The sequence below is a fragment of the Amphiprion ocellaris genome, chromosome 8, assembly GCF_022539595.1.
Source record: "Amphiprion ocellaris isolate individual 3 ecotype Okinawa chromosome 8, ASM2253959v1, whole genome shotgun sequence".
NCBI lineage: Eukaryota > Metazoa > Chordata > Actinopteri > Pomacentridae > Amphiprion > Amphiprion ocellaris.
Window position 1 is genome coordinate 18,851,218 of NC_072773.1, and position 10,982 is coordinate 18,862,199.

At 38.6% G+C, this 10,982-nt stretch overlaps 1 protein-coding gene across 1 annotated transcript; it reads right to left on the reverse strand.

Moving 5' to 3' along the window:
- Positions 1-372: 372 nt before the first annotated feature.
- On the reverse strand, positions 373-9,824 carry cbln4 (cerebellin 4 precursor). Its single transcript, XM_023266715.3, has 3 exons — positions 8,727-9,824; positions 7,230-7,346; positions 373-5,607 (listed from the first exon to the last, which is right to left on the reverse strand). The coding sequence occupies exons 1-3, from the start codon at positions 8,991-8,993 to the stop codon at positions 5,410-5,412; spliced, it is 582 nt and encodes a 193-aa protein (XP_023122483.1). The 5' UTR covers positions 8,994-9,824; the 3' UTR covers positions 373-5,409.
- Positions 9,825-10,982: the final 1,158 nt, after the last annotated feature.

Sequence of the window (10,982 nt, forward strand, 5' to 3'; positions counted from 1 at the left end):
CACACCTGCCGCCATAGCTTTGAGGACAGTAAGAACTAGTGTTGTTTAAATCCTCTTTTCTGCACCAGAATTTTGTCCCACAGCCACACAGTCATAAAACCACAGAGTGTAGAGTTCCCAAGATGACCTTCTGGTTGCTGTTTAATGAAATTCATGTAAAATCAGGAGATGTGCAGTTTACTTAAATTGACTTTCTGCCAGGATCTTTCTTATCTCATAAACAGTCAATCTGACAGCCTGAACACATCTGGAAGCAAACCAAGCTGCAGTGGCAGATAATCTCCCCACAAATGATTGTGGAATCAGATTCACTAATGGGAGATATTATTGCTTTTTCAACACATACCACAAACACCAGAGAACAAGAGTCAACACATTTACTGCCGCTTTAATTTCAAATGAATACATGTTTGATTAAAGGCCATCAGAAACCTCTGTTCATCCATTAATCGTACTATGTAACAAATACAAATGACACGGTTAGCATGTCTCTTTTTAAATGAGAAATGCTTGGTATTCATGGAAGCGTAGCACCACAGTATATGCTGCACCAAACAAGACAAAAGTTGACAATCTGATGCATGCCAAATTATGACTCAGAGCTACAATATGCTATGATATAATTAGATAGATTTTTTGTGGGTGTTATTGTATCTCAAAAGTGGTGATACAATTTCATGAGCAACCAACAATATGCTGTGTTATAGCTACACGTTCAGGTCGGCCTGTTTACTCTGAACTTGCGCTTATGACTTTGGGAAGGTTTTGAGCTTTATTGTGTGTCATCAGTTCCCAAAATATGCTTTGATGGAACTTGAATCTGCTCATCCTGTCGTACATTTAATAAGCTCACGTCCACATCATTGGGGAATCACAGCATACAACTGCGAACATTTAATATTCACTTTATATTTACACCATTCTGTGCATTTGAAATACCACACTCCCTTTCTCTGCCAACACCGCGAGGACAACCTACACAAAAGAAAGAAATCTGCTCTTTTGTGTCCTATATGGATATAATAGAAATTCATAGCATCAGTCTCCACACAGGCTGAGCTTGAATACTTATTAATTCTTCTGTGATTTAGGGCAGTTCCCTGAGCCCATCCTCTACTTATCACTGGTTGATTTGAAAGGAGAAAGGAATCAAAGAGCCAACATTGGCTATTTCTATTAGTAAAATAGAATATAATAATGGGTTTCAATATTAAAAGCAGGCTGACGTCCAAATTGAAAACAAGCAAAAAGAAAGGAAAAAGCTCACAAAATTATACCATTTTTGGATATGGAAAGGTATAATGAGAAAAGCAACATTACAAAGTCTGAAAAAGTGAGATAACTACATGCAAATGCAAACCGACTTGTTTTACCCCTTCTTTCATCAGGTGTCATTCTTCACCTTTAGAGACCTCCTGTCAAGATATATTTTTGAATAATGCAGCTGCAAAGGGAAGTTTAGCAGGAAGAATCAGCTGCACAGGCTGAATAACCCTGGACTAGCCCGCATTGTCTTCACAGTGTCCAAGTATGATTTGATTCTCTTGAGGATACAAACTTAGAAACTTTAAAAAAAAAAATGATAGCACTGAAAATGTGGATTTGTGTTTTGGTGATTATTTTTTCTGCAGATGAAAAAAACATTCCATCACCACCTGGCACTGACTGCATATTTCAACTGAGCTGAAAAATACTGTGGTGCTCAGTTTGCTATAACCTATGTATAATACATTGATTGGCTGGTTGAGAACACATGGCAAAATGTGTGGATTGAACTTGGTGAAATGATAAAAGGTTGTACAGATGTAGCATTTAGAAAAAAACAGAACTTAAGCAAGAAGAAATGGACATTTACCATAAAAGTCGCAAAGGACAGACAGTATACTCTTTGTTTCAGCTCTAATATTACAAACTGAAGTCACTTGATTCTGCAGGGAAATAAATTCTACATTCGCAGACATTTATTCCAAGTGCAACACATTTCACTATGTAAATGAAAACATTTTGCAACCTTAGTTTAGGTAAACGTTATGTTTACATGTGATATACTGATATCTATGGAGGCTGGAGTATGTTACAGGGAAATACGACAAATGTTTACATTTGCATTTAAATTAGACAATTAATAAATTGTGAGACAAGCTTATCCAGATCATTAATTATATTGATGAATGATAAATATATTTATATATCTTGAACATGATCAGCATGTTTTGAGGTTTTTTATTTATGATTGTCGGTTCGTATCACATATAGACAGTTTGTGCCAGAATAACAATTAAAGAAGCAACAGGAGCTCTGATTTGTCGATTTAAAAAAAAGAAATAAAAAAAGTGGAGCTTTTTAATGATGACTGGCCAGTGACAAATGAAAATAAATCCTTTTATCCTTCCATTTTTAAAAAACACAAACTTTTATTCATCATTTAATGCCAGAATTCTTCAATACATTAATTAATACATTAATGTATACAAATAATACATTAATTATAAAACATTTAATGATCAAGTTAGACCTTTTGAACCCATAGATTTACATGTACATTATATAAATGCAAAGTTAAGTAATAAAATAATCAACTACTGAAGCTATAAGCATTTTGGGGGCACAGTCCAGCTTCCACAGTGATTATGAGTTCACCAATGTGAGCAAACACAAATGTAATATAGACACAAAAAAATATAGGTTATTTTAGTTTAGCAAAATAAATATACACAGCATGAAAAAACTAATTGCAGGAGGATTTGATAAAGGCTGCCAGTCTTTGAAAAGAAAAACTTTTAAACAGAGTTCTATCAGTGGATATATTTGCAGTTTAATTTCAGCCTTATTTTCTTCAGCTGTCGGTATGAAATGTGACACAACTGTAAGTGTAAATCTTCATGAGGCTTGTTAAGATGAACACTTTCATTTCTGTTTTTAACTGAAAGCTGGAAAAAATCATTTCCCTTCAACGCTTCCTTTCTGGTTACGAGATGTGACAGTGATGCCAAAGGCAACTTATCAATCACTGACATAAACATGTAAACATCTAATGCACAGAAACATGAATTTGATGAGTGAAAGTGAACACCCAAAACACTTCAGAGAGGTTCAAGCTAATGAGGGTGTGGATTATCATCTCAGGGTGAAATAATGATGTAAATAAGCTCTCCTTAGGTTGATTTTAACAATGCAGCTGCACACAGCACCAGCACTGCAGTGAGGACACTAACTCTGCTGTAGACATGAAGGGGGGAGAGCCATTATATTCTGTAGGCGCAGACTGAGCTCAAGAGCAACAATTAAGGAGTTTATTAATTCATCAGTTATCCCAGGCTGCCCACTGGACACTGTTTATGTTCGCCAACTGTGACAGGAATCTGTTTATTATCAGCATGTTAACCAATTAAGGTTCTCAGATGCCCATTAAACTTTATTGACATCCATAAACCATGAATTGACTTGTATAATCTATTATATATACATAGCTATAAATTTTCTTTATAGGCTACAAATTTTCAACAGTAAATATATTTTAGAAGAAATATTTTGCTGCTTGAATTATGTGTTCATTCAATAACATCAGATTTGTTAACCTGTGATAATAACTCTTGGAATACAGTTTCCAGCGTTCTTAGCACTCTCTACGATTATGTTGAGGTACTCAGAATTTTGTTAAGGTCAGGGAAAGACTGTGGTCTTCATTAAATACTGAAAAAGGCAACAGTGATTTGAAGCATAATTTACTTTATTCACATCTGACCAAAACAGTTATCTTTCCCTAATCTTACGTCTGCAATATATTTTTTAAAATTTATTTTTTGGCCACTTGGGGCAACACAAACATATCATAAACAAAACCCTGATGTGCAGAATCATCTTTTATGCTGATGAAGTTGTTCACTCAGAGCTGCCTTTTTATACACTACTGAAAACACATAAAGAGCAACTTTAGCATTCATTTGGAGTGAATTCAAGTCCACTGTTTGCTCTTCTGTTAGCTCTGGTTTTGGTCTCCACCATCTCTGGTAAAAGCGCTACACGTTAACCAGCTAGTTGCTAACATTGTGCTGTTTGTTGCTGGGCAACGTACAATACGATGCTGCCAGCTGTGGCCGAGAACAGCATGTAAAGCCAACTTCTTGAGGCTAAGTGCGTAGCTGTGGGTTCATAAACAACACCTTTCCAATGCAAGTAGGACTGTTTGCATTAAGTATAGCCAATTAAAATGTGTCTTTGTTGCCTAAACCTAATCATATGTGGCATTTAGGTATAAACCACAGACTCACAAAAGAAGTAGTCACTGAAGATAATATTGTGACTGAACATAAACCAGGCAAGAATTGTTACCATTAAAATGTAGGTGGCAAGCAAATTTGATGGAGTATATGTCTTCAAGGAAGAAGGTAAACTGACCACTATTGCTCAACAAAAAGACAATTTAAGTGTCAGCGGTGAGCCTAATTGATCAGAAATGTGATGAAGTCTGATCATGGACGGATAGTCACACAACAGGCTAGTAGACACACAAACCTTCCCAACCCAATACTGCCTTTAATTGTGGTCACTGTACTTCTTTTTGTAGTCATGTCTCCTTATAGCATTTTTTTGTGCTTCTGTGTCCCTTTGTGGTCGTTTTCAGTCTGTTGTAGTCATTATTAGCTATTTTTATCTCTTTGTGGTCACTTTTTTTAATCTTTTTGTAGTTGTTTTGTGTCTCTTTGTTGTCATTTTGTCTCTTTTTGTGTAATCTCTTAGTAGTCTCTCCTATGCTGTTGTGGTCGTTTCGCATCTCTTTGTGGTTGTTTTCTGCCTTTTTGTAGTCAGTTTGTGTCTCGGCAGTTGAGTTGGATCTTTTTGTGGCCCATTTCCATTTATTTTTAGTTGTTTCTTGTCTCTTTGTGGCCATTTTGAGCCTATTTGTCATCATTTTTGTTTTGCTAATTGGCGACCTACACCACTACCATTTGGCTCCAGCAAAGACATTCTCTGTTGTGAATACTTGTCCAAGTAACAGAGGCAAATACAGCTCACACCAAAAAGGCAGATGTACTTGAATGCAACAGCTGTCATGAAAAAAATTAGTATGCTAAACATATTCCAACAAGTCAAAGTTTGAAAAGTAGTTTTGGGATGTGTTAGCGTTCCTCTCTGAGGCTGCTTGAGTGACAGGAACATACAGTAGCGATAGGGAACATTTCAAGCCTCTTTCATCTGGACGGGGACTCAGCTCTTCCAGAGAATGTGAACAATTTCCAAAGTCTTCTTTCCTTTCTCTGTTTCGATCCATTTCCATCCATCATTTTTCACCCATTTGGCAAGATCCAACAGATGCAGCAGCAATGTTTTGATTATACTGTGACAACACATTATGAAGAAGTCAGTAAGCTTACAATCTTCGTTTTTTCTTTTCTTTTTTTTTCTTTTTTACAGAGGGAACACAAGAAAGCCAGAAAATGTTGAGTACTGCCATCCACCAACTAGGTTTCCTTTCTCCAGCTTTAGGTAGACTTTGTCCTCTTTTTCAAGATAGAGCAGAACTCCATTGGTGGCAGCCTCGCGAGTTACATCTTTGTCACCCGCAAAGGCAGAGATAACTGGTTTCCCGTTCAACATCAAGTTCACCTGGATAATCCAACAGAAGCAACAATTAGCAATAATGAAGGAAATGTGAAAGAAGTGTCTTAGCAGAGTTTACTTACTGGGTACTTCTAGTGTGTAAGATAGAAAGGGAAGGAATTTCAGGTTTATTTACGTTTTGCAATTTTTTTTTTTACATCCGCTATTAGAAAATTCACAGTCTGTACGGGTGTACATTTCACTTAATCACAGCACAACATTCAAGTTTTTTGGCTGCACTAAGACAATCATCATTCCCCACTAGGTCTATTCTCCAGATTTCTCTCCCTATGATTTCCTCCTTTTCCACAAAACGCAATTCTAGGTAAATAGTCACCATTTGTACAGTGTGGAGGAGACTGAGACCCTACCATGCTTAGAGTATGCAGCACGCTAAATAGCATGGGTAACATATGATATATAAACCATTATTCCTGGTGGAGGAAACGCGCCAGTGGTTTCCTGTTAAGTTTTTTTCTTCCAAGAGCTTCTCTTGAGGCAACAGAAACATCATCGAGTCACTGCAGCCAATTGCTGACCGATATTCAAATAGCCAATCATCGTCCTCCGATCTGGTGCAGTTTATTTCATCAACCCAAACATAATCAGTCAGCAGCAGTGTGTTGATGCTTGTCGTAAACTGAAAATGACGAACGCAAGAACCCAAGACTTCTAATTTCATAAAATCTTTCCAAAAATCCCTTCAAGAGCAGCATTTTTTAAAAAGCCTCTAAGTAAAAGATTGTGACTTGGATCAACCAGACATCTGGAAATTGCTCAATCAGAGAGCAAACTAACTTGAACCTTACATCCAAGCTTAAAATTGGTACAACACAAAGGCTCACCGGATGCAGCCATGCAAACAATGGGAACAAATACTACAGAGACTGTTAGGGGACAGGAAACGTGTCTGAGAAAATTAAGAGGAGCAGCGCAGCAACTACTGGATATCAATCTGACTTCAGCCACTTGATTTTCTTTTTATAGTATGTGAAGTTTCCTAGAAGCATTTTGCTGGCACACCTAATTAAATCATATTTGTGCAGATACTTGTATAGTAATAATAATGGCAACTCATTAATTTTCAACAAGAGATTCAACAAGATTTTAAATGCAAATGAAATTCTCATTAATTCAATCATCACGGAGATTAAAAACCTGATGATCAGACAGGTTCTTTCAAACCAGTCTACTTTTTTCATGTCATAACATTATGGGATGTTTGAGCTATGTGTTCAGTGTGTTTGGGTATGTGTTGGATTTTTTTTTCACTAACCACTTCTGTTTTAGTTTTCTCTTGTAGATTACTTCCAAAAATAATGAAATGAACAAAATAATTCATATTCAGTCAAAAACTTCAGATTAAATATTAAAATTAAGTTGCACCTTTTTTATATTGGTGAATCAAGTGGTACCACTGCTTTTCAAATATTTTGAGATATTACAGGGGAAAGGTCCAAATTATACATTCCAGTAATAATGCTGTTGAGTGTTTTACATTTAAATTAAAATGGAAGACTGAAGCTCATATCCCTGCAGTAATGATTTCTATTTTTAAGACAGAGATGTTGTCCCAGTCCAGAACTGTTTAAAGCTGTACAAGTGTGTGAAGCAAACAGAAACGATACCTGTATGGTCTGGCTCTGGTACACTTTAATCACATGGAAGTTGAAACTGTAGACTCCTTTTCTCGGGGACAAAAATACTGATTCAAACGTGAAGTAGTTTCCTATATTCACAAGAACCTGTGAGAGGAAGGAAAAAGAAAAACACACATTGTGACGAAGGTGTTTATATAGTCAGCACTTCAACAAAGGCTTTAATTTCACAGGGGCTTTAGGATTAAATATTTAGATAGGAAATCAGCCATGCACACTTCACTGTTTTTGGCTACGAGGCTTCCCTCCTGGTCAGACACAAAGTGAGTGTGACACACTTCAAAAAACATTTAATTCAACCTTTCTTCTCAATGGACTCCAACCCTGCATCTAAATTTCCGACTCCCGGAAAAAACAAAGTGCTTAAACTGGAGGCGAAATAAAATCCAATCAGTAGATTGAATAAACAAATTCCACTTTTGGAGCAGCAATAAGGATTTTGTTGCACACCGAGCGAACCGGCTGAGAAAAATCTGATGTTTTCCACATGTACAGAATCACCAGATGACTATTAGAGACTTGATAAATAAATAAATAATCTCACTTTTGCATGCTGAAAATGATCCAACCTGAAAATGTCAGTCAGCATATATGGCACGGCACTTAACGGTGTCTCAGGAGTGTCTCTGAAAGGCTTTAAGCGCGCTACAGTCTAATTAAGCAGACAGTATTTAAGTAATGAGGAAAATGAACTTATTTGCATGATAACTGATGGAGGCAGCAAAGGCTTCCCTCAGTATCTGCAGAGTCCCTCACACTTGAATCCCACCTGTTCCAGACCACTGCAGACTCAGCCAGGACCTTTGACTGCAAAATGTTGCTTTCATAGCAACAGCGTGCACATGATCCACACCAATCAGACAACTTGCAGAGAGTTCTGACAGCAAAAAGATCCCGTTATGTAATTCAGATGAGAGGCCAGAGGATCACATGAGCGCCACAAACACCTTACGCTGCCCACCGGTACATGACTAATCAAATTCTTCTTGTTTGTGCCGTTGCTTGATTTGTTTGGGTGTATTTATGTAGGCTAGGTGTGCGCGCGTGTGTACGAGCACGCGGGTGCGCGTGTGGTGGTGGTGGAGGGGGGTAGCTTGAGGCAAAAAAGATGATGTGCAGGCTCTGCAGGATGCCCGCCCTCAGACACAATCCACTCACTTTCCAACCTGCTCGCGTGTGATATGAGAACAATATCCACACGCCAAAACCAAGCAGCTTCAAACTAAACTCTGGGCTGCAGCTACACTCAAAACTGCACTAATGCTCTGTATCACAAGTCAGAACAGGAGCTACAGGATGAACGTTTCTTCCAAAAACATTTTTTTTTTAAAAAAGAAAAGACCAAAGGACTAAATTTGGTCTGGAAAATACTCAGTTAAACACAGGAAAGATGAATTGCAAAGTGCAACCAAGCCGCATTCAACCACTTTTTTTTCTGACATTACTGTTGTTCAGAAGGGTCTTAACCTGGTCGAAGTAGATTATTCTTGTTTTGTTGCTCATCTCCGACGGCTCGTGGTTGTTGCTCCGGACTGCAGAGAAAGCCACCTTGGAGTTGGCGGCGCGCACCGAGATGCCGAGCGGAGAGGATGAAGCCTTCCAGTCCGTGGCCGGGTTCGAGTCGCACACCACGAGGCATTTGCCCTCCAGGACGATCGGTTCCGTGTCATTCTGAGCCCTGGCAACCTCAGAGATCACAGTCCAGCTGAGAATCAGGATGAGGGAGTTCACCATGGCTCGCTCTCTCTCTCTGTGACAGCTGTGGCAGCGCCGATTCGGGAAAAAGAGAGACCGTCTCCTGCACCGCACCAAGTTTCCGAGTCCCTCCGCTGGTCTCCCCCGCCGCAGACGCGTCTGACGCTGTGTTTTTCTCTTATTGGATCCAGAGATGTGCCATATCCGAGCCTAGCATCAACAAATAAGAATCCTTATTAGGTCTAAATCTTCTTTTGCAAACAAGCGGCAAACACAGAAATCACCGTTTGTTGTCTGCGCGTCTCATTTTCAGGTAGACTTTTATTTAAGACAAAAGCAGAGCATGCGGGATGTTTTATGGATGAATGTTCCAGTTGGAGAAGGGAATCAGTCGATAAATCGTCCATAGCCTTCACTCCCACTCCAAATAACGCGTCTGACAACAGCTGTTCCCGCAGTGATGTGCTGCCTGTGTGCGCGCTCAGCCATCCACTTTACGCACGCACATGTGGCAGAAGTTATAATTAACTGCCCCGGCGTAATTCTCCCAAAGCTTACATCGCCTAATTCTCTGTAAAATAAGCACAATCCAAAGTAAATAACTGCCTTTGTTAATTATGAAAACTGCAAAGATACACTGCGGGTATATATTGGCAGTTTTGATCGTCTTTTACGAAGATTAATCCATGAAATATTTATCCCCAAACACATTTGATGATTTCCCAGTTTTAAACGACTCTGTAGCAGAAGCACATAACTGAATCTGCCCTCAAGCAAGAGTTTCACTTCCCTACTATCTCCAGAGCTGGCTGTCCACTCTGACTCTAGGTTTCATTGTAATGTGGTGACTCATCATAATCTCATGGCTCAGGTGGGCTGAAAGTCTTTCAGGTTTGACTTAAGGCGCTGGTGTTTCACACAAGTCAGTGATGGGACCTTTGTTCTTTATATGCTTGTCTCAGTGACATCATCCTTGAATCCCAGGGCTGCCTTCACATGTTCCTGCAGCCCCAACAAAACTGAAGTGTCTGCAGCAAATCTGTGAAACTGGAAGGCAAAAAGCTTTAGTTGAAAGACCATCATTTCATATTCTGTGGTAGAATATCTTTAATAACCCGGAGGGATTTCATTTGGCATATTAGGATGTAGGATGGAAACACTGATCACTCAGGAATATTCTACGTAAAACACTTGTCTGTCTTTGTATGCTGCAATAAATCAACAAGCTGCCCAAAGTGTCCTGTGAGGATTTTGACAAGAGATTAGTGGCGTGAGCACGTCACCTCTGTCCTTGTGTCACTCAGCTCCCCATAAAAAAACAGATCAATTTTAACGTCCTTCCTCTGACTTACCAACTGCTACATGGTTTGGCTCCCTCAGCCTGCTGCAGCTTCAAATGAATCAAAGATAGTTTCGTATTTTTCTGAGGTGAGGGTTCAGTTGCAAGTCAAGCTTTTTGTATTTTGATTAATTTAACTACAGGGATAATTTTGTATTAATGCAGAAGATAGATAGATAGATAGATAGATAGATAGATAGATAGATAGATAGATAGATAGATAGATAGATAGATAGATAGATAGATAGATAGATAGATAGATAGATAGATAGATAGATAGATAGATAGATAGATAGATGGGGAGCAGATGTTGTAAAACTAAAATGGGCCTGAATTTTGAAATGCATATTTGATGCTGGGGATTCATTTGCTTTCTCATTAGTCCATAATTATGAATGCAGCTTTTTGATCTCTGTGGCTGAACAACAACAGATCATAAGGTTACTCTGTTGAAAGTGAAAATATGGCATAATCAAGCAAACAGCCAACAACCAAATGGATCTGAGCACAAATCAGCCCGTGCCAACACACACTGTGGTGAAAAGTGTTTCGCAGATAAATGTTTGCAGTTGAGTACAGCTTGTCATTAACTGATTTCAGGTGTTCTGTGGACACAAAAATGACATCAGTACATTATTACAGTTTTGATTTACTCACGGTTATTTCCAGTGTACTGGGAAAAAATCTGA

Coding starts and splice junctions, on each gene's coding strand:
- cbln4 (XM_023266715.3), bottom strand. CDS start 8,993: ATGGTGAACTCCCTCATCCTGATTCTCAGCTGGACTGTGATCTCTGAG. Junction 7,347..8,726: donor GAATAATCTACTTCGACCAG/GTTAAGACCCTT, acceptor TTCCTCTCACAG/GTTCTTGTGAATATAGGAAA. Junction 5,608..7,229: donor ACCAGAGCCAGACCATACAG/GTATCGTTTCTG, acceptor TGGATTATCCAG/GTGAACTTGATGTTGAACGG.